The sequence below is a fragment of the Hyperolius riggenbachi genome, chromosome 5 (genome assembly GCF_040937935.1).
Source record: "Hyperolius riggenbachi isolate aHypRig1 chromosome 5, aHypRig1.pri, whole genome shotgun sequence".
Taxonomy (NCBI): Eukaryota; Metazoa; Chordata; class Amphibia; order Anura; family Hyperoliidae; genus Hyperolius; species Hyperolius riggenbachi.
Window position 1 is genome coordinate 405,451,699 of NC_090650.1, and position 24,798 is coordinate 405,476,496.

The 24,798-nt window shown below is 44.1% G+C and overlaps 1 protein-coding gene across 1 annotated transcript in view; it reads right to left on the minus strand.

The window, feature by feature from the left end:
• The window catches only part of CSMD3 (CUB and Sushi multiple domains 3), a 1,539,978-nt gene that overhangs the window by 1,201,642 nt on the left and 313,538 nt on the right, over positions 1-24,798 (minus strand). Inside the window, exon 3 of the mRNA XM_068237930.1 lies at positions 9,434-9,546. Coding sequence (XP_068094031.1) covers positions 9,434-9,546 — 113 coding nt within the window. The remainder of the gene's footprint in view (positions 1-9,433; positions 9,547-24,798) is intronic.

Below are 24,798 nucleotides of genomic sequence, written 5' to 3' on the forward strand. Positions count from 1 at the left end.
CCTCTGTCAGAATAACATTAGAAATCCTAATGAAACCAGATTTGTACCGTACTAGATCTGACAGCAGAATTGCACAGAAAGTGGCAGCAATCTCTCCAGGTTGCTCATCTTGTGATTGATCATCTGATTGATTGCAGATACCAATTGTCTCATCTGGCTGTGAAAGCAGCTGGACACAGCCAGGCTCAATAAGAACATGTTACCTAATCTAATTAGTCAACTGCTATGTTCCCAATGCAGCTCTATTGTCACTGATTTCATTTAAAGGATTATAAAATCTTTCTTTTCAAAAGTGTTGCTCTTCTTGCTGATATGAATATTATCATTCTAAGGTGTGTTCTGATGCTTTTCATAGCTAAGACTCAGATTTCATGTATTCGTCTTCTTCCTGTGTCTTCAATAGGGATAAGCAGCCTACAGATAATCAATATGAGTGGTCTTCAGATAACAATGAAGATTTTTTTTGTAAATGACACAGCCACAAATAATATGTTTAAAGCGGATCTGAGATGAAAAACGAACTATGACAAATATCCAAAGTTTAGATGGTTTACACAGCAAATCTAGCTGCAAACAGCTTCAACAGTTTATGATTATCTATTCCCGTGATACAATGAGGGCAGCCATCTTCTGTCTGTCATATTACACACAGGCAAGCTGATCTGCATCTCCACCCCTCAGCCTGTGAAAACAGCTGACTCGTGTCTGTGCAGGCCATCCCAGCAATGTCAACCGCGGAAATTGGGTCCCGATCCTCACAACAGCAACATCCATCAAAGATGTGTATGTACATCCACGCTGTGGCCAAGGCACTAAAGCAACACATTACAGCATGGGAACACACAGCCCACTAACTTGTGTGGGCATAATTACATCTCTGTTATCCTAACACATTATATGCACCATGTTTCTGGATGATAAACACATTTTATAAATATTCGCTAGGCTATTTAACTAGTTAAGGACCGCAGTGATTGAGATCTACGCCCTGTATTGGTGGGCTCCTGGCTGGCAGGGCGTAGATCTCAATCACTGTCTGCAGCGTGCATCTGCCGTTTCCGCCGCTACCCGCTGATCGTGCCCCTCAAACCCGACGATTCTCACCGCATCTCACAGGCTCTGCCTGTCTCTATGATGGCAGAGTCATGTGAGCCGGTCAGGAGCCGATTTCATTGGCTCCTGGTCGTGTCTATCAATGTAAGCCATTCCCATTGGCTTACATTGAAAAACAGGGTCAGGAGCCAATGAAAGCGTCTCCTGACCGGCTCACATGACTCTTCCGTCATAGAGATGGTAGAGTCTATATCCTGAGAGTCTCGGCGAGCGGCGATGACGGCGGTTGCGGCGGGTATGTGCGGCGATTCGTCGGGATTCCGTCGGGATTGGACCAGCGGTCTCTGGTCTTTAAGTGCCCAGACACCGCTGGTCCTTAAATGGTTAAAGAATGCGTGCACACTGTCAGGAATCTTCCAGATGTTAGACCAGATTTGGGGCCATTTTTTTCCAAGGGGGGTATTTAACATTATTTCCCATTTATTACAATATGGTGGAGGTTCATCATATTTTGAGAGTGCCAAAAAGTCATGCAATACGGATATTGTTTTTGGAGGTCTTTTACAGAAAAAGAGGAGTTTCTCTATATCATTAAGTTCTCTCCTAATGGGCTTATTCTTGTTTAAGTAGCTTTTGACTTGTTTCTGCCACCATGCTTCTATATTTTTAGGTTCGTTCAACACACCAGAGATCTTTAACTCCTCATTTCCCAGCATATGCAGCACACGTGTGTCCTGTGCAAGGCTGTTAACTACAAGCCAGCGAGGGGTGGATGCGGGTGGGAAATCTGGATTATCCCTCAAAGTGGTGAAGGGGGAGAGCCCTGTCTTTTTCTGCCACTGTATAATTAAAGCATATAAGGTTTTTAATGTAGGCTTTATGAGAGGGTGAGTCGTAGAGTGAATCAGATTATTTATATTTGTCGGGTGCCAGGAAAAAACCATCTCCAGGTCAATTTCCTCCTTTTCTAGTAGGGGCCAAACTTTATTTCTTATTTTTGAAGATATTTCTATTTTCCAGTCTAAAACTCTAGATAGTAGTATGCTTTTATAGTAATCCAAAATATCCGGAGCAGACACACCTCCTGACAGTGACTTACAAATGCTTCAATATAAAATAATAGTAAGGTGGTATTTTACACCTGCACGGGCAGGGAAGCTGTCTAGCTCAACTGATATTAAATGCTGGAGATGTGGATTGGGACATGGTACGGAGGTTCACATGTGGTGGGATTGTCCAATAGCCGAAAGTCTTTGGAGAGAATTTATCCAATTTGGTAGGAGTGTTATAGACCATAGCTTTTGCATTTCTGCCACCACTGCTATACTGGGTATAACAGACCAAGAAGAAAACAGGGAGAGCAGATTTTTGAAGGAAATAGGCACTTTAGTGGTTAAAAACATATTAGCGAAATATTGGAAAAGCTCAGAAGCCCCAGTCTTTTCTGAATGGCTTATGAGAATGGAAGTGCTGTGTGAAAGCCCAGGGGTGGATGTGGATGAGATAGTTTCAAATCAACTCATAGCTATGAGAGAAATTTGGAGGGCGCTGAAACCCTAGAGAGGAGAGAGGAAAAATCAAAAGAGGGAGACCGAAGAGTAGCGTAGTGTATGTGTGTATATGACTGTGATCTAAGTTTGAATGAAAAGTTGAATGTAGAATGCATGGGTTGTGGATGTGTATTAGTTGGAATTGGCAAAAAAATAAGTGTGTGGTGCTGCTCGTGAAGAATAATAAAGAAAAGAGCCAATGATGCAAAGTTTTACGTATACCTTGATGGTATAAAAGGGCGAGGACTCAATGCATGATGCTTGGGGTGTCAGTATTTGAGTGTTTTCAGCTGAGGCTAAAAAAAAAGAAAAGAAAAAAAAAAAAAAAAAAAAAAGAATGCGTGCACAATGCAACACACATGGGGCCGTAGGCAATTCACTTTTTCACCTGAGTTTTCTGCTAGGTGATATTTTCACAACATGTAAATAAAATGCCTTTTACACCACCAGCAAGCAAACCAATACTCAAAATAATTTTGACAGTTCTTTTTCATATACTTTTTGGTACTTTTTCCATTGCAAAGTACTAAAAAGTTAATTTAAATTGAAGATGTAAAATTATCTCCTAGAGAAAACTCAGGAGAAAAAATGAATTGCATATGAGCCATGACGTTCTAAACTTTACATGCACAGAGTGCACATAAACCTACTGTAAAGCCTAGTATCTCATACCGGTAAAGGCTTTACATCACAACATCTGAAACCCAAGAGGCATTCACACTTATCAGATTGAGACTACAGCATTTAGTAACTGAGAAAGCTGGTATAGTCCAGTGACACACTTTGAAAAAAGATTTCAGGTTTGGAATGTTTTTGTGAAAATAACCACCTGTTTCTGTATACGGAAATGACTAAGAAAGAGGAAGGAAGTCAGCTCCTGCTCCATATGCACAAAAAGCATGGGCTCAGGAAATGCAGGACTGGCCCCTTATATTGACCAGAATGAGCACCAGGATATGCAGGGATAACTTTAACCTCCCTGGCGGTGCATTTCTGTCTGGAATTATGAGTCAAAAGCGGTACATTTTTTTTCAAGAATTTTCAGCCTCCAATTCTTAAGTCATAATTTACCAAAATATGACAGAATAAAAGCCCGGTAGACATTTTGCATATAAATAAAAGACTAGAACACAAAGTTTGTGAATTAATTAAGTTTATGAAGACCCTTACACATTTTTAAACTGTACAAATAAGAGAGTAGTGAAAGTCAGGGCAGAGGTTGGTGCTGGCGGCAGGCAGAAAGCATTCAAAATCAGGGGAAAAAAATCGGTAACAGTATGAGAGAAGCACAGAAGCAGTTGGGAACCAAATGGCTATATTGTTATCATCCTGTGCTTTCAAATAAGCTTTTCTGCCATCTTTGCCATTTCAGTCGGGTGACACAGGGGAGAGATCAAAGTACAACTTGTGATTAGATACAAATGAGGCTAAACTCTATATATACACATGTACATACATACACGTACGTACGTACGTACGTACGTACATACATACATACATACATGTACATACACATACATATATGTATGTATGTATATATATATATATGAGTGTGTATATATATATATATATATATATATATATATATATATATATATATATATATATATATACATATATATATATATATATATATATATACATATATATATACATATATACAGTATGTATACACATTATATAATTATATATATATATATTTATAAAAAAAACATGCAGATCACTTTTTTTTATGATTTCTTCAGCCCCATGCGACTCTTCAGGGCCACTGTAGAATGGTGTCCCGCCCCCGCCCCGTGACCTCATGCGCACCGCCGCTCTGATTGGTTGCCGGGTCCCCGGAACAAGAGCGGGGCTGTGGGGATCCCGGCGGCCAGTGATCTACAGTACAAAGGCCGGGGAGAGCCAGGGGAGATGGTGGAGTCCCGCTGCGCAGCAGCGATCGCGCACGGGACTCCTAAAGAGCAGGGAATTCCCTAGCCCGACATGAGCTCGGGCTTACTGCTTGCAGCTCATCTCTCCCAGCCCGAGCTCAGGTCGGGCTTACCGCCAGGGAGGCTACGAAGGGGCTGCTTAATATTTGCAAAAGTAAGGGGTCGGGGTCGGCGGTCACTGTACACACGCCTGACTATCGGCTGAGGCAGTCGTTATTGGCCCCTTTAGCCAGGCATGTGTATACATTTCTGGCAATTACTATTTTATTTCATTTGTATTTATTTTTTTATTCTTGTGGAATAGTGAAGAGTTATAATCACTTTCAACTTTTTGTAGCTGTCCCACATTTTCTGTTGCTGGATCCTGGAGGTTCTTTGAGAATTACTGTGAACAGTAAGTGAGGGGAAATCCCTTCACTGAGTGAGGACACTGCACACTGTAAAATAAAATAAAAAATAAAAACAAAACAAACAAACAAAACCTTTCGGGTTTGTTTGTAAAACTAAAAAGAAAAAAAGCCCCTACTTTCCACTTAATTTTTAAAATCTATTTTAGTTTAATGTATTGAAATCTATTTTTCAGGGTTTTTTTTAACAAGAATTATAAAAGAAAGAAGAAAACATTTTAATTAATATGCTAGGGTAGAAAAAAATGAAATGAAATTAATCTGAAGATCACCAAAGTGGTAACTGGTCAGAAAGTTGCGTAAACAAAGCATACAAATGCCCCACTGACTGGTAGTGAAATGGCTAAAAGTTGGAAATCAATACCAAAAAATGGAGAACGCTGGCATATATGGGAAAAAACTCCAAGTTTTGGGGTGAGCTGGTGTGTTCAACTGTAAATATGGAGATGGAGACCAATACGTGATTGTGGAAATCCAGACGACACATTAAAACATGAGGGGAAAAGGGTCCTATCTTACGGAGCAATGCTTTTCAGCGCTGCTAGATTTGGGCGCAGCCGGCGCCTCCATAGACTTCAATAGGAATCATTCCTATTGAAGCGCTCAGTGAGTAACGTCGGCGCCGTCAGAAGACGGAACCGAAGTTGCTTAAAAACATAATAATTCGGCCTCCAGCAATCGCTGGAAGCCGAATTATTTCATTCCCCCACTATCCATGGCGGCCTGGAGGGGGAATAGTAATTAAATCGGCCCGGACTTGTGCAGAAGCAGGATCAGCTATATACCGCTGTATCCTGCGCCCAAGTCTACCGGCGCCGATTTCAAATGTACTCCCTATCTTACCCCTTTTGTCCTGTTATAAATTTGCTGAAAAAAAATTTTCATCCCAGAAATGCAGTAGAATCAGCAGAATCTCTTCCTACCAGCTTTATTCAAACTCCAATATCCTTATACAATCCAAAATTATTTCTTGTATTTTTTTTTTTTGCCTGAACTTGGAGATTTACAACTTTTAATCTTCTCCAGAAACCTTCTTAATAATCTTTTAAACTCGCCTGTAGATTTTTTTTTTTTAAACTAGAGACCAAATCTGAAATGTGTAGTTTTGGCCTTGAAAGATTTTGCAGCCTCTGCTGCCTGGTAAACAAGCTCAGAATAATCTCTCCCAGGAAGAGACGAGATATTCAAAAAGACAGAGAAAGGTTAAGAAGAAGCCCTACAGCTCCGGCACTCAGCAGCACAAATCAGATCTGTTCCTGTCATTCCACACTGACTCCGTTAAACCAGCAGCTTCCCAATGTCATCTTGACAGCTGTGTTAAACTGATAATATATCTTTGTTTCGGTAGATGCAGCCAGCGGAGTGAAGGATTTTATCCAAGCGACAGGCCGCACATTTCCTTTCTTAATAAGGTATGATACTTTTTGCTGTGATTCTCTTACCTTGCTATTACGTGCTAGATCTGCAAATGAAAAGGCCTGTCTTCATCTATTAATTCTAAATGTAATCACATAAAGCAGACCAATACCGCGAGATCAAGATAGCTGCCATTGCTGGCCTCTAGTGTTGAGAGAAGAAATTCACTAAACAGAAATTTGCCGCAAAATTCCAGAGAGAGCATGTGCAGAATTTTCATGTAAGTTGTAGGACACTTTGTCTTTTTACCATCTGATATATTGGTTGGAAAAAAGGACTTCTTTTTGTTCTTTTGAAGTGTTTGCACCACAGTGACACCCTCCTAGCAACCAACTGAAACATGTCAATTGGCATTAAAGTGAACCCGAGGTGAAAATAAACAATTGTATTTATCCTCCTACTCTTACTCCTAAAAATGACCCTTTTTTTAGATATAACATAGTTTAATTTTATATCTAACCATTTATGCTGCCTGGACGTGATTGTCACATTCAGGTGGCTGCTGTAGTGCTGCTGCGTGATCCCGCTCACACGCCCGCATGCGCACATGTTGTCCCCCATTAGCCTGGAGATCAAGTCCCTGGTAGAAAGACCGACGGCTTCTTATTAGAAACCGCAGTCTTTCTGATAAAAAAAACAGTTTCCCATCCTCCTTATGCTTCCTGGAAGCGAGAGCGTTCGCTTCCAGGACTAAAACATTTTTTAGGGAGTGTGGCCGTCTTGTGGCCAAATAGTAAAACTACATCTACATACATGTTTCAATGAAGTAAAAACACATCATTACATTTAAAATGAACTGTTTACCTCCCGCACCAAAAATTACCCAAATAAAATTTATAATAAAAAATAAAATTACAATAAAAAAAAGCATAAACAGTTACTTAAGGGTCTGAACTTTTTTAATATGCACATGAAGAGGGTATATTACAAACATTTTTTAAATTATAAGCTTGTAAATAGTGATGGACGCAAAACTGAAAAAATGCACCTTTCATAATTTAAATGGTGTAATAACCGGGGAACAAATGGGCAAATAAAATACATAGGTTTTAATTATGGTAGCATGTATTATTTTAAAGTTATAATGGCCAAAAACTGAGAAATAATGATTTTTTTTCCCATTTTTTTCTTAATAATCCTGTGAAAATGCATTTAGAAAAGAATAATTCATAGCAAAATGTACCACCCAAAGAAAGCCTAATTGGTACACATACACTAACCGAATAGGAAAGAGTACCAGGGAATATAATGCATCAAACACTTAAGTCCAGAAAGACATTGCCCTATAGGTACAAGTATAAAAGCGTATAACTTTAATATTTATATTCAAAGTTAAGAAATTGAGATTCCAATGTTATGGATATTTTCCTGTGGAGGGATCAAGTGATCCACCTTGCCCGGCTGTGGGGGTCTTAGCTTATCCCCCTGGATGCCTGTATAACAGTGCTAAATCCAGGTGTAGCTATCCCACAGGCAGGTAGATGCCTTCACATAAAATCGGTGTACAGGTGGGATAGTGAAACACTACCTAGCTATTCAGTGGGATATGACAAATTGGTGTGTTCACTTAAAGGTCTGGTCCCCCTGTACAACCATCTAAAACGGGTGGTTTTATAACATATAAAACATTTAGTGCAGAGTGCTGTACATGGACTTTAACATGGACATGTTTCACCAAAAGGCTTCATCAGAAAGTGTGCTATACATATATACAGTTACTACATAAATATCATACACCATATTTACAAAGATTACAAAAAACCCATCATAATAGGCCCCAGTCAGAGCGGAAATGCCTGGTTTGGCATGGTTTACCAGAGGGGCAGGGAGAGGCAAAGATCTGTTCGCAGATTGACACGACCAGAGGCCGAGCTACAGCGGAAAGCTCTGCCTCCCCGGGCAGCAAAATCCACGACCAAGAAAGTCGGATTTCTGCCCCGAGGATTTGGGGGGAAAGAAGCATCATTCAGCCATGGGATAGCGGCGTTTCAGTAAGCGCCATACTACTCTATGGGAATTGTAAGTAAAAATAGATATTTTTTAAATCTTCAGAGACCCTTGAAAATAAGCAGTTGACTCTTAACAACAGGCTGAGAAGGTTTTACTGCGGGGAAATTGAAAGGGTCATTGGCTCTGCTCTGTTTTATAGTTTAAAAGACAGAGTGTGGCTTGTAAACTGCAAATATGACAGAATGATGCAATGTTATAAAAAAAAAAGCTATATATCTGAAAATAAAAATATGAGACTCTTATCTTTGCTACTAATGTCCTATTCCTTATCCGTACTACACATGCAGTTCGTTATGTCATCATTTTTTTCGTTCCAGGTTTGCTTTAACCACTTCAGGATTCTGCGTACGCTTAAGTATGCCCCTGAATCCTGAAGTGGATTCCATGGAAACGGCTGCTCGTATGAGCGGCCGTTCCATGTCAGTTCATGGAGGGTGTCTCCGTGAACACCCTGCGAGCCGCCGATCGCGGCTCGCAGGGTAAATGTAAACACATGGGGAAGATCTTCCCCGGTGTTTACATATATACGGCGCTGCTGCGCAGCAGCGCCGTAGAGGAGATCGGCGATCCCCGGCCTCTGATTGGCTGGGGATCACCGGCATCTGATAGGCTAAAGCCTATCCCATCAGGCGCAGGACGGAAATCCGTCCTGCGCCGCTCACAGGGGGAGGGAGAGGGGAAGGAGGCCAGGAAGCGCTGCGGAGGGGGGCTTTGAAGAGAGCTTTGATCAGACCCCCCCCAGCAGGATATCCCCCTAGTGGGGAAAAAGGGGGGAAGTCGGATCGCCCTGGCTGCTATCTGATCGGTGCTGCGGGCTCTAGAGCCCATGCAGCACCGATCAGCAAAATACCACCCTGGCACAGAAGTGGTTAAGCACTGCTATTTGACTTACTTAAAAAATATAGTTTAAAAGCTGATTCTAAGTGCATTATTACACTATAGCTGGTAATTAGTGTTCAAGGCTGAAATTTAACAATGGAAAGTTCCCAACAAGGGTAAATTGGTAACCAATTTTGACTTAAGTATAACATATCAAACCCCAAGAACCAAATTGTTCACTTACCTTCATAATATATTTTAAAGCCGTGCGCGCTTACAGCGAAGTCACTGGTGAGCCGCAATGAGAACACGGGCCCCGTACTCGTCACTGGAGGCGGGAGGAGAAATCCTGTTAGCCTGAAATAAAATATAAATAAATGTTCAGGAAAAAAATATCATGTTCATTCAAAGTGACGCATTATGAAACCCACACTTATTGTTGAAATTGGGAATGGGGCAGAGGTTTTACCAGATCCAGAAATGGATGGAGCACTGAAGCATGTCCAGTATGCACTGGTAGGCTAGACACTGCATATGCAGCACCGGGCCAACCAAGAGGCAGGGTGAGGAAGGTTTCTCGGGTAGCAGAAGTGGGGGGAGCGGCACCCGCCTGGCCGTGGTTGGCGGAACGCCAAGCTGGAGGGGGTAGCAGTTAGGAAGGGAGAGCAGTGGGCACAGTGGTGGGGAGGGGGTCAGACCCCCCCCCCTCACCTTGGCCCCCCCTTCCATGCTCCTTCTCCAGCTGTTTGCTCAAAATGTAATTATGGTCAGCCAGGCAGTGGGGAGAACAATGATTTACCTACTTCCTGGATCATGCACTACTCTCCCCGCTGCCTGGCTGACCATAATTCAATTTTGAGCAAATAGCTGGAGGGGGAGAGCGGACGGGGGGGGGACTAAGGTGAAAGAGGGGGGGGGGGGGTCTGACCCCTCTCCCCACCACTGTGCACACTGCTCCCCCTTCCTGGCTGCTACCTCCTCTAGGCTTCCTATACTGGGGGGGCCATTATACTACCTGTGGGAGGGCATCCTCACAAGTGTTCCTCAGGCATCAAAAAGTATAGAACCGGCCCTGTGCATACGTATGTGTATGCCGGCAGTAATCTGGGCGCAGCGAATAATAGCTCACTCGAATGCCTCTCAAATCCCCGGCTATGTAAAATACTATTCCCATCTGAGTCATAGCAACTCGGAGGGAGATGTAATTTGGGGATTGCCGGAATCCTGAATTACCCTTACACGCCCCCCACACAGTATAGCTTTACGGCACCTAGTATCAGAAACCACCTGCTTGTAGACACTGACTACATACTCCAGGCTATACATAGCACTAGCATTAACATTCTTTGTGTTTCTTGAAGGGAACCTAAGGTAATAGGGATATGGTGGCTGGCATATTTAATGTTAAATAATGCACATTCCCTGGCTGTCCTGCTGATTCCTGCCTGTCATACTTTTAGTCATTGACTAGTGATGGGCGAACATCCAGATGTTCGGGTTCGGGGGGGTTCGGCCGAACATGCCCCCGATATTCGGCATGTTCGGGCCGAACCCCGAACCCAACCCGAACATGTCCCTTTGGGGCCCCTATAGGGTCCCAGCATAAAGGGAGAGCATGCCCCGAGCGCGGGGGGGGGGGGGGGGGGGGGTCGGAAATGCCCCCCACACCTCCCAGCTAAGCTCTCCCTTCTGCTGGACCCTATAAAATTAAATAGAAGTCCCCTGTCCTCTTCCTGCCAGCCTGCTACAGGTACTTTGGGGGACTTCTATTTAATTTTATAGGGTCCAGCAGAAGGGAGAGCTTAGCGGGGAGGGGTGGGGGGCATTTCCGACACCCCCCCCCCCCCCGCGCGCGCGCGCTCGGGGCATGCTCTCCCTTTTTGCTGGGACTCTATAAGGGGCTTTGTTCAGCTGGACACCATGAGGTGTTCGGGGGGTGCCGAACCGAACCCGAACAGGCCAAAATCCGGGCGAACCCGAACAGTGGCGAACACTGTTCGCCCATCACTATCATTGACCCTGAATAAGTACGCAGATCAGATGTTTCTGACAGACTTGCTCGATCTGGTGCACAGCGGGAACGGCATGCAATTTCAGGACGATCAACGAATGTGACGAAACCCCTTACATTGTCCCCTCAATGTTAAGTGTCCAGTGCATGTTATACATTACCGTTCTGCCACGTTCGCTAGTCCCCGCAGGCTCCGGGCACACACCACTCTCTATACACATGCATCCCACGTGGCTAGTAAGGGGCACGTGTATAACGCCAGTCGTCATACAGCGGCCACGTTACTAGGCAACCACATGGCGTGCGTGTATGCAAAACAGAGTGCACCCGGAGCCTGCAGGGACAAGCAGAGGTCGCGGACAGGTAATGTATAACCTGGGCATTGGGGTTACCACTTAACATGAGCGGAAAAGCGATGGGGCGACGAGGAGGTGGATATGGCGTCACAAGGCCAATTCTTATCAGATTTGATTAGAGAGAGATTTGTCTCTTGGTCGAATCTGCCCATCATTGCTAGATGTATGGCTAGGATAAGGCTTCTTTTCCATTGGAGGTTGTACTGTGTGTTTGTTGAGCAGATCAGCCTTACCAGCTGATGGCCATGAATGCTTTCTGGCTTCAATTTCATGTAGGCTAATGGCACAGTAGTTTCTAACATTACACATGTTTTTATTGTTTGAAACATGGTGGTGTTACCTAGATGCAAAAAAAAAAAAAAATGTGACATGTCACATCTGAGGACGGCAACCACTGTGCTTAGATGTAACTTCATAGCAGGGCTGACTTTAAAGTGTAACTGCCGGGCATAAAATCAATTCTTTATTTTTATCTGGTAAACAAGTAATAAGGATGCTAACCAGGCAATCCAAAAGTTAAAATCACTATTGCTTTTCTTGTTGATAAATGACCATTCCCCAGTTTACCTGACTCTTATTTGGTATACACAAAGTTTGGTACACAAAAAGGCAGGGCATGCTGGGTTGTCCTTTTTTGCTTCTCTACATCCCCTCAGACTTAACTAGTGCAGCCTGATTAGCTGAAGCCTCCTTCCCTCTTGTTTTCCTCTCCCACACCTCTGTTCCTCTCTGATTGGCCAATATTTCTCATGCTGAGGCAATGGGCTTGATTCTCAAAAGAGTGCTAACTGTTAGCACAGCTGTTAGCACGAGTTTTTGTCCATTTTAGCGCTTTTCTGCGTGAAAAAACGGTTTTCGCGTTAACGCAATTTTTTCGTGCCTTAACGTTCACGTTTGCGCAACAACGCAAATTTATCACGTGAACGTTAACGCGTGAAAAATTCGCATTAACGCGCGAATGTGTGCACACTGGAGCGATGTAATTTTGTAAAACTCCCCCATAGCATTGCATTAGCAAGAGCTGTTCAAAACCACTAGAGCTTAAAAAGCTCTTGTAGTGTTCACCAGCCCTAAGCAACACTGTTAGTGCTGATTAGTGTTGGGCGAACAGTGTTCGCCACTGTTCGGGTTCTGCAGAACATCACCCTGTTCGGGTGATGTTCGAGTTCGGCCGAACACCTGATGGTGTTCGGCCAAACCGTTCGGCCACATGGCCAAACTAAGAGCGCATGGCCGAACGTTCCCCGAACGTTCGGCTAGCGCTGTGATTGGCCGAACGGGTCATGTGGTTCGGACCCGAACGCGCTCTGATTGGCCGAACTGTCACGTGGTTCGGGTAAATAAATACCCGAACCACGTCATATCTCCGCCATTTGTCTGTGGGTTTAGCTTTGGGTAGGCAGGCAGGGTAGTTTGCGCTCCAGCCACGCTAGCCAGGGTCCCCCCAGTCATTGTGTCGCTGCTGGGAATAGTAGTACACCGCTCGCTCAGCCACACTATATAGCATTCTGTTTACTGCCACTCTGTGTACCTCGCTCAGCCACACTATATAGCATTCTGTTTACTGTTCTGTGTCTGCTGGGAATAGTAGTACACCGCTCGCTCAGCCACACTATATAGCATTCTGTTTACTGCCACTCTGTGTACCTCGCTCAGCCACACTATATAGCATTCTGTTTACTGCCACTCTGTGTCTGCTGTAAATAGTAGTACACCGCTCACCCGCCACTGTATAGCATTGTGCTCTGTGTCGCTGCTGGGAATAGTGGTACACCGCTCACCCGCCACTGTATAGCATTGTGCCCTGTGTCGCTGCTGGGAATAGTGGTACACCGCTCAGCCACACTATATAGCATTCTGTTTACTGTTCTGTGTCTGCTGGGAATAGTAGTACACCGCTCGCTCAGCCACACTATATAGCATTCTGTTTACTGCCACTCTGTGTACCTCGCTCAGCCACACTATATAGAATTGTGTTTACTGCCACTCTGTGTCTGCTGGGAACAGTAGTACACCGCTCGCTCAGCCACACTATATAGCATTGTGTTTACTGCCACTCTGTGTCTGCTGGGAACAGTAGTACACTGCCGCTCACTCAGTCACCCCATTACTATATAGCATTGCTGGGATCTGTAGTACTCTGCTCACCCACCCATACCATTGTACTGCCAGTCACTGTGTATATTGCTGGGATCTGTAGTACTTCACTCACCGTCAACCACTATATAGCATTGCGTACTCTGCCAGTCAGTGTGTATATTGCTGGGATCAATAATACTACACTCAACGTCAACCACTATATGAGCTCACCATGAGTTCCTCAGAGACCTCCGCTGTGAGCAGCACTCCCAACAACAGCAACAGCCAACGCCCCACGCAAGCTATAACATCCACCCCAGCAGCCAGTGGTCAGCAGCAGCCCTCCCCGGAGGAGAACGTTGTGTCCATCGGTCCGGCGCCAGAGCGATTATTGAGGGCTGCCATTGAGGAGATGATGGGGCCTGATGTGGAGGAGGAGGTCGGGCTCAGGCCAGCATCCCAAGTTAATGTTGAGGACGATGAGGGGTCTGTGTCTGGGGATGTTGGGGTGGCAGAGGTGGTGGGTGGGTCAGACTCAGGAGAAGAGTTGTATGATGAGGATGATGATCGGGACCATCTGTATGTGCCTCAGAGTCCGACCCCGGAAAACATGTTGTATCGTGTGTTTAGGTACTAAAATCTGCGTTCCCACTTCCCAGTACTGCCCGGGTCCACGGATCCATATAATTTTTTGGGCAGCACTATCAAACTGTGGTACTATGAGTGAGTTGCCATGGTCCTTCTGTGCTGTCACACTCACCGTCTGTCTGCAGATGGATTGTTCAACACAGCTACGCCATCTGACATGTAGTCCTTGACCATCTTCTCCAGGCGATTGGTGTTGGAGGACGTGGAACTGCCCGATTGCTGTTCTGTGGGCTGCTGCATGGGTGTCAAAAAATGTTCCCACTCCAAGGACACTGCCAATACCATTCCCTTTTGGGCACTAGCAGCAGCTTGTGTTCTTTGCTGCCCTCCTGGTCCTCCTTGGTTTGCTGAAGTCAGTCTGTCGGCGTACAACTGGCTAGAGAAGGAGGAGGATGTCAATCTCCTCTCTAAAGTCTCCATCCTCAAGGGCCTGCTGGAATTGTTCCATTTTTGACCTGTTTGACACTTTCTTCAATCAGTTTTTTAACATTGTGTTTGTATAAACTGGGTATAAACCCAGTAATTGGTGTTGTCCAGAATAATGAATAATAATGAATAGTGAATAATGCGCGGGCCGCGTTCAATGCAGTCTAGCATGAATTGAACCATGTGTGCCAGAGAGTCCTGCCAGACTCCTCTGTCTTCATGTTCTTGTGAGCGTTGTAATTGTTGTGATGCACCATATTCGTCACCAGCATCACTTTCTTCCTCTTCTGCTGTCCATTCCCGCTAAATTGTGGAAGTCCAACGTGCACCGCTCTGTCCCTCGGCAGTGGGGGCATCCAATTCTGCTCCAACTCCAGCTGTTCCTCGTCCTGTTCTTTGTCATAGCTGGGACCAGCGTTTCCTGAGGCAGGTTGCCTGATGTTGGTATCATCACGCTGATCGTTTTCATCTTCAGATTCCCCCACTTGCATCATGCCAGCGGTTTCCATCTTCAACATTGATTTCTTCAGTAAACACAGCAGTGGTATTGTAATGCTGACTGTAGAGTTGTCACTGCTCAGTCACAAGCAACGTGGATTGCTCAAAATTTTGGAGGACTTGGCAGAGATCCAACATGGTGGCCCAATCAGATCCACAGAAGCTTGGTAGCTAGCTGCTGGAATGCGCCTCAGCACTGCGCAAAAGCGTGCTAGCATGTGCAGCGTAGAATTCCAGCGCGTAGGGAGGAACATCACCCAGCGAGCGATGGTGCGCTAGATTGAAGCGCTCCTGCATCTCTTGGTGAGTCCTTCAGAAGCGGTACTGGACTTTTAAAAATGTTTTTTTTTTCCTTCAACAGAAGATCTGCCACGTTGGAGTGAGGAGGACGCCGCCGACCCCGACACCAAGCTGAACCCCAGCGAACTCCAAGCAGAGGATCTTCAGGAACCCTCAAGGCTTTGAGCAAGCTGAAGAGGATCAGCAGTCCCGACGAGACCTCTCCTCATATGTGACTGTGTGCAGTGGAGTAGAGCTCCCCAGAACAACCTCTCACTTGTCACTTTGTCACTGGTCACTTTGTCACTTTGTCACTTTGTCATTTGTCACTTTGTCACTTGTCACTTGTCACTTTGTCATTTTGTCACTTTGTCAGTCACTTTGTCACTTTGTCACTGGTCACTTTTCACTTTGTCACTTGTCACTTGGTCACTTGTCACTTGGTCACTTGGTCACTTGGTCACTTGTCCAGATGATCTCGGTACACCTCCTGCGATTCAAATTCCTGCACACATTGCTCTGGGATTTGGGTGTGATGAATGATGCATCTAACTGGCCACCGGTGGCAATCAAGGCCTTCAAAACATTGAAAGCAGCTTTCTGTTCCGCCCCCATTTTGCGTCATGTTGAGTTGTTGACGTCATGTTCATCCTCGGCCTCGCCTTGCATTTCAGTGCGAGGTGCATTTTCCACAGAAAAAGGTTGTGAATCCGGGCACAACATTTGTGGCTGTTCCATTGACCTTTCACAGGTAGAAGATTGTGGGGGTGGGAATAGCTTCTCCGAATAGCCCATTGTGTCCTGAAAACTACTCATTGCATTGCTTTGCGCACGCATTTTTTTGTCCTCATGCAAGGCCTGAGTTGCGCCTGAAAGCGTGGCCTTCTCCTCCTGCGCCTCCTCCTTTTCCATCACGTCTGCTGCTGCTGGGTTAGCGTTGCCGCCCGGTCCCTGTTTATTGAACCTCTTATCTTTATTACATTTATGACTGCATGGCGGTACAAAGCATGCTATCCGCACGCTTCTTGTCCTCATGCAAGGTCTGGGTTGTTGTGTCTCAAAGCGTGGCCTTCTCCTCCTGCGCCTCCTCCTGTTCCATCACGTGTGCTGCTGCTACTGCTGGGTTAGCGTTGCCGGTCCCTGTTTATGGAACCTCTCATCTTTATTACATTTATGACTGCATGGCAGTAAAAAGCATGCTATCCGCACGCTTCTTGTCCTCATGCAAGGCCTGGGTTGTTGTGTCTCAAAAAGCGTGGCCTTCTCCTCCTGCGCCTCCTCCTCCTGTTCCATCACGTGTGCTGCTGCTGGTGCTGGGTTAGCGTTACCGGTCCCTTTTCCTGGAACCTCTTCTCTGTATTACATTTATGACTGCATGGCGACAAAAAGCATGTTACCTGTGCAAAGAAACATGACATTTTCCACATTTAAAAGACAGTTTTTCCTTTGAAACTTTACAATCAATTTTCTCAAAAACTATAAGCTCTTTTTCAAATATTTTTTTCCCTCTTGTACCCACTCCCAAGGTGCACATACCCTGCAAATTTGGGGTATGTAGCATGTAAGGAAGCTTTACAAAGCACGAAAGTTCGGGTCCCCATTGACTTCCATTATGTTCGGAGTTCGGCGCGAACACCCGAACATCGCGGCCATGTTCGGCGAACGTTCGCGAACCCGAACATCTAGGTGTTCGCCCAACACTAGTGCTGATCAATGATACATTAATAATGCCAGATTGCATGCAAATTTACTGTATGCAACTTGGGCTTGGACCAATCTAAATCAACAGGAAGAGCATTTGATTGGTCCATTTCAAAACTAGATACAATTTGCATTACAATTGCAACTAAGTTCGAATTATCAGCATCTTATTGACCATCTCCGCTGTAAACAAAAAAACAAAACAAAATGAAAATTGGAAAAAAAAACTCATGAACAGAAGATCCTCTCTGAAAAATGTTTACTCTGTTACAACACAAGAGAAAGTAAATAGATTTACGGGAAAAAAAATTGATTGATTTTCTTATGGGGAAACTAGCCAAGCCAACATTTACTTTCACATTGTGTCATTCTCCTGCTTTGCCGCACTGAAAAGATAAACTATTTATCATCTCAGCCACTCTTACCTCTGAATATAACAGGTGGAATTCATCAAAATGCTCAGCTCATTTGTCATGCTGAAATTAATTGTTCCCATTCCTTGCAGACAGTTGAAATACTATTTACGGTATCTGGAGACAGCCATGCAGTCTCAGGAATACGTTCGATAGGCGAGAGCGTTGGAAATTGCAAATACAAACCCGGGGAGGAGGAATTTTCTGCTTGGTCAATTATACAACTTCCCCCACAATGATCTAGAATGGAACCTTTTTTATGAAGTTCTGTTAAAAAGTTCTAGACTAATTTTGCAGTGGACATTTTAGCAGGGCTTGCGTCCATCTTTAATCTGTACCCAAAGAGAAGTAACAAAAGGTTTCCAGGCTACGTCGGGGCCATGTTCCAAGACATATGTATGAAAATCAAAATTTGCATAAATGAAACAATGTTTTTCCATTTCAAATCATAGTAATTGCTATAGTTTTGTGACGTGTATATTTTTATTTTGAAAGCACCATATAGGGTTTAATAAACAAAAGAATCTGACTGAAAAGTTAGCCTGTAATGGGGGTTATTAGTTAAGGTGAGGGCTGTGTTCCACAAATATCCATATCCAAAACATCTTTAGCCACAGCAATGCCCCTTGTTGTTCCCCTCCTCACACCACCTGCTAGAAAACACTCCATTGTCTGCCACATCATTGCCCCTCCTCCCTTCTCCATAGAAACAAACATGTCCCTCCTCTGCATCACGTCTGTATGTCTATCCTATATCACAGTGACATGGACAGCATCAAGCTCAATCCTGACAGGTGACACTTATTGAGTGTGTGTACATAATTTAATGAAGAATTGTAGCAATACCCCTTTTCCCCCTACCTTTACCTTTTCTCAAATAGATAGTCAGATGCATCTATATGGTTGATATTGTGGTGAAACCCCTCTCACAGTGTGATGACAGTTTCCTGTCTGGGAACCTTGTTGCATTGTGGGAAATAATGGCCTGAATTCACTAAGCTTATCTCCTGGCTTTAATAAAATTTCACCATGGTGATGAGGCATGTAGTATTCAGGAAACATTTTACCTCAGGCAAACCTAAAGTTAACTTTTCTGTCTTTAAGTTAACCTTCCTGGCGGTAACCCCGAACCTAGTTCGGGGTAAGCCGCGCAGGAGGTTTTCTCCAGCCCTGCTCGGCCGATTTTCTTCATTTTTTTTTTGCTGGACGCAGCTAGCACTTTGCTAGCTGTGCCAGCACACTGATCGCTGCCGCCCCGTGCCAGATCGCCGCTATCCGTTGCGGCGTGCGGGCCCCCCCCAGACCCCGTGCGCTGCCTGGCCAATCAGTGCCAGGCAGCACCGAGGGGTGGATCGGGACTCCCAATGACGTCGCTGACGTCGGTGACGTCATCCCGCCCCGTCGCCATGGCGATGGGGGAAGCCCTCCAGGAAATCCCGTTCTTTGAACGGGATTTCCTGATCGGAGATCTCCGAAGGCGATCGAAGCGGGCGGGGGGATGCCGCTGAGCAGTGGCTATCATGTAGCGAGCCCTGGGCTCGCTACATGATTTAAAAAAAAAATCTGCCGCGCTGCCTCCTGGCGGAATTTTTCATACCGCCAGGAGGGTTAAGGAGAGATCTCTAAAGTTAACTCTTCAAGCCTTAAAATAACTCCAGAATTCTAAAGTTCACCTGCGTTTTCTCCTGTGAAGTGATATTTTCAAACTTGTCAATAAAATGCCTTTTAAATTACCAGCAAGCAAAAAAAATACTTAAAATAGTTTTGAAAATACTTTCCCACCTACTTTTTGATACTTTTTCAATTGCAAAGTGTTGAAAAGTTATTCTAAATAGAAGATGAAAAATTATTACCTAGGGGAAAACACAGTAGAAAAAACTAATTGCATATGAGCCAGAATGTTAATTACCTGCATGTGAAAATAACTACAGAGGAGGTAACTTAAAGAGAAACTCCGACCAAGAATTGAACTTTATCCCAATCTGTAGCTGATACCGCCTTTTACATGAGAAATCTATTCCTTTTCACAAAGAGACCAACAGGGGGCGCTGTACAGCTGATATTGTGGTGAAACCCCTCCCACAAAGAAATTCTGAGTATGTACTTGTAACGATCGGTGTAACACAGAGAGAATCTGATTACCGGTGATCTGCAGTATCACCGGGAATACAGATATATACCCGATTATAGATGATCTGCTGTATCACCGATAATCAGATATATCTCTAACCTCTGGACACCTGAGTAATAACTGCGTGTTTGGTGCAACAGTAATACTTTGAGGAAAGCACCCATACTGGGGGTGCAAGGCAGTAGGAGATACTGCCTAAAGAACAGCTTCCTTCCAATGGCCTGAGGCTCCCCAAGGGGCGGAGCCTGGCAGTGAGTGGGAAGGACCAGAGTGTGAGTGACACCCGAGGTGAAGTGTCACTGACAGGTCTGTGAACTATCTCCCAACAGGGGAGAGAGTTCTCGAGGTCGGACAGGCCAGGTCGGCAACAGACAGACAGATCAGGTACAAAGACAGGAGACAGAAATGGAATCCAAGGACAAGCAGAGTTTGGCAACAGAGTATCAGATATAGCGAAGTACCAATTCAGAGATCAAGAGAGTGGTCAGGAAAGCAGTAAGTCATAACAAATATAAACAATGCCTATTCTTTAGGGGTGAGCTCCATGATCATCAACACCCTGGAACTAGTCTGATATATAACAGAGAGGTAGTACAGTTCCCTAGTATTGGGTGTGCGTTCCTTGATCATCAACACCCTGGAACTAGTCTGAAGTATAACAGGATAGTAATACAGTTCCCTAGTCTTGGGTGTGAGTTCCTTAAACGTCAACAACCTGGAACTAGTCTGAAGTATAACAGAATGATAATACAGTTCCCTAGTCTTGGGTGTGAGTTCCTTGATCATCAACACCCTGGAACTAGCCTGAAGTATAACAGAAAGATAATACAGTTCCCTAGTCTTGGGTGTGAGTTCCTTGATCATCAACACCCTGGAACTAGCCTGAAGTATAACAGAATGATAATAACACAGATTAGCAAAAGGTCTGAGTGCTACCACGTAATGATGGCAACGGCAGACAACCAGAGAATGACCAGCACCCAGTATATATACCCTAGCGCTCTCCAGCGCCTCCCCTAAGTGCTGGACCAATGGGAAGTGGTAAAATTGTCAGCTGACCGGCTTGGTCAGCTGACACCTTTCTGGCTGTCATAAAAGCTCTGCCTCTCAACGCGCACGCGCGTCCTTCTGAACCTGTGTGGACTATCAGTCCCAGCCACACCAGATCTGTTTTGCAATGTATCCGCTGTGCCGGACGCGGAACCGGCCACACCGCTATCCGAGCACGTGGCGGTTTCTCCGCATTCCGCCATGCAGACAGAAGTAGGCCTATGCGTGTAAACCGCCGCGTCGGACGCGGAATCCGCCATGTTGAACGCGGAATCAGCCGCCTTATCCTGAGCACTCGCGGCGGCTTTTCCGCGTTTTCTCACATTACTCTTGGCAGTTTCCTGTCTGTGAACATTGTTGCATTGTGGGAAATAGCTGTTTACAGCTGTTTCCAACTGCCAAAAAAAACATGCAGCACCTACATCAACTGCCAACAGTAAAAATGTCACCATGTAATAAATGTCAGAATGTAAATCAGGGATTTAAAAGATTTTACAATGGGCAAACACTGACTAAATCATTTATACATAATTATTGTAAAAATGAAGCACTTTTTTTATTACATTATTTTCACTGGAGTTCCTCTTTAAGGACTGACTAGATAAGATAACTCTCTTACACTGAAAACTTATCTCTCCACCGTAATAAAGCAAAATCGTTGTGTGGTGGTACGTTTTCTCTTGCCTTATTATCTCCAGCATGATCTTAGTGAATTGAGGCCATTGTCTGTTTCCAATTGCCAAGCAAGCAGTATCTCCCTCTGTGCAATCAACCATTTAGCCTATCAAATTGCTAGCGAGTGTGTTTATAGAAAATGGCAGTTGGTCTGTTTTTGTTTTCTCTTGTCTGCCAGCAGTAAAGGTGAGGACCTCCGGTTTCACAGTGGATCAAACATGAATTAACAACACAGCAGATATCAATAATTTTTTGATCTATTTTTTTTTTAACTTCTCACTTTGCAATATAGTAATTTATTTTTCTCCCTACTACTATCTTTTGGTAAAGTTCCTCTTTAAATCTATTCACATGTTTACCTATTTTTATATACGTTCCCAACTGGATGCTTTATTTATTGTTTTAGTACATAGACAGCCTTGGCATGGCCCTGCATCTTCCCATATAGTACCTTCATCTCCCTGGATTTGGCAGCAATACGAGATATCCGTGTCAACAGGGTATGATGCAGGTAAACTTATCTTGCTGATTATCTTGCTGATTTTTTTTATTTTCACCCTTCATCCTTTTTTATCCACTTCGCATCCAGACCTTGTTTTCCCTTATGGACCAGAGCAATTTTGACGTTTTATCTATGTCCCTATTTAATCAGCCATAACTTTATCCCTACTCACTAGACCTAAATGATCTATGTATCGTTTTTTTTCAGGACAAACTAGACTTTCATTGGTGGGTATTTTGTCCCTACGTTTTCTACGTATTTTAATGGTAAAATAAATGGTAAATTAAAAATAAAAAGTGCCACAGGAGATAAAAACAAGTCACCAGTATAGATAGAAAAATGTGTCTCGAGTATCAGCCCCCCCCCCCCCCTGTATAGCCAGCTGTGTCCCCAATATCAGTCACCCCTAGTATAGCCCGATCTGTCTTCTGTGTTTGGCACCTCCCAGCTGATAGATAGACAGATGTGTCCCCAGGATTGCTGCTCCTTATTATAACCAAATGTGTCCCCACTCCCCAGGGATAGTGGTCCCCCATTATAGCCAGATGTGCCCTCAGGATTAGCTTGTGCACCCAGGATTAGGGCCCCCCCCCCACCATTATAGCCAGATCTGCCCCAGTATAAAATTCTACACCTAAAATTAGCATATTTGGCTCCTCTTATTTTATCCACCTCAGCTGCACATTTTACCCCCCACCAGCGGTCCACGCACCCCCATAATGGCCAGCCAGATGCCCCACCCCCACCCAGGCAGCCCCCACAGTGGCCAGATCGCTATAAAAAATGATCAGCAATCAGCCTGACACACCTTATCGCGTTCCAGAGATCAGCCTGCAGCCCGAGCATCTGATCCCCGCTCTGCACGCAGCCCTATGATGCTGAATAGCCGGGTCTCGGCTTGATGACGTCATCGAGCCAGGACCCGGGTAACCGGCATTACACGGCTGAGTTCAGAGCGAGGATTGGAGGCTTGGGCTGCAGGCTCATCGCCGGAACGAGATAAGGTGAGTCAGGCTGCTTGCTAGTCACCTTTTTTAGCCGATCTGGCCACCGAAGGGAGAATTGAAGAATCACCGTTGTTTGCTACAATGGTGATCATTCATCCGCGGGGGGGTCTCTAATTGGCTACAAGGAAACATCATATTCCCTTTCACCAATTAGTATTACAGCTGTCAGTGCTGGGAGGTGCGCTCTGAAGCGCACCTGATCGTGCACAGCAGGGCTGCAAGCTAATCAGTATATCTACGTTATGGTGGCTTGGAGGGTGCCACAGATGACGTAGATATACTGTAACAGTGGACAAAGTGGTTAAACAATAAAATATACAGCTTTATAGTGGGGCAGTATGACTGATTTGTCTCTGGAGCTGTTTTTTATGTTGATTATATAGCTCAGTAGTAGCAGTATGGTATTGCATTGTCATTGTGTTAGCCATCAGTTAAATGATGATACTATTTATTGTGTAACACAAACAGAGGTGGGACCTCCCTTCCTTATAGTCTTTTAGAGGACCATAACAAAAAAATGAGAAAACATAACTTTGAAAACATATACTGGTTAAACAGTAACAAAACTCTTCCAGAGAATGAAATAATCTACACTATCAAATGTTAAAGACAGAAGATTGAGGTCATCCTGTGTAGCTGGACCAGACCATATGGGTCTCAATCAGAATGTCACTTTTGCACTTTATGTTAATTCACCCCAGACAAAGCCTTGCCTTTGGGCAAAACATGTAATGTCACTTTAGTCTGTTTAATTAATGCAGATTGAGTAATTAGAACCTACCTGAACTAGCTCTAGCAGTGTAATACCACTTGTAGATACATTAGAAGCAACCTCAATGTCTTTAACATTTGATAGTGTAGACTGCTTTCATTTTCTGGAAGAGTTTAGCTACTTTTTAATCATTATATGTATTCAAAGTTATGTTTATTCTATTTTCTCTAACAGTCCTCTGAAAAAATGTAAGGAAGGGGGGTCCCACCTTTGTTTGTGTATACATATCAGCCATTGTACGAAACTAGTAGGTCGTTGCCAGTGAGGAGACGCCAGGACGAGCTCAGGAGGATTTTATATGCACATGAGAAGTTTTTATATTGTAAGTGCACTATTTTTAACAGTTTTGAATAAAAACTGATTTACACTATCAAACCTGTTTTGAGTCATAAGCAAAGTGTGATATGAAGCAAGTGAATGCCAAACTCACCAAAAAGCGCTGTTTGCTGAACTGCTTTTGGTTAGCAAGACAATCTGGTGAGAGGCTTGATTTATTATAAGGTGGTGGCACACTGGGTGCTTTGCTGTGTTAACTGGGGGGCACTTAAGCTGGTGATCATACCCTGCTATAGCAGTATCACCCTATTGCCATTCCATTTCCTTTACATGTGGGGAGTGATAAACCTGGAATATCTGGATTGTGGAAATCTGAACCTACTGGTTGGGCCAGAAGCGTTTTCTGCTGTTTAGCTGGATGATGCCGGTGGAAAATTGAACATAGTGTCAAGAAGTCTGAAAGACTTTTTTCAGAGATTGTTTTTTATGTTATTTTATACTTTATTTGTTTTGGCTTTTATTGTTTTTTATATATTGATCCTATGAGGACATTCTAGGGATTGCATGCGTATATGTAAACGGAGTTTAAAGTAGATATGAGATATTGTTGAGCGCTCTGCATATTACCCCAACTTCATATCAGCCATTACCTTATTTCTGTTTGTTTTTTTGTTTTTTAAATTTACTAGCTAACTAAGATGAAAAAGAGTAAGCTTTCCGCTAGTAAGTGTTCTTCAGTCTACAGGAATAGAGACTGAAGAAGGCTTATTAGCTGTAATCTTACT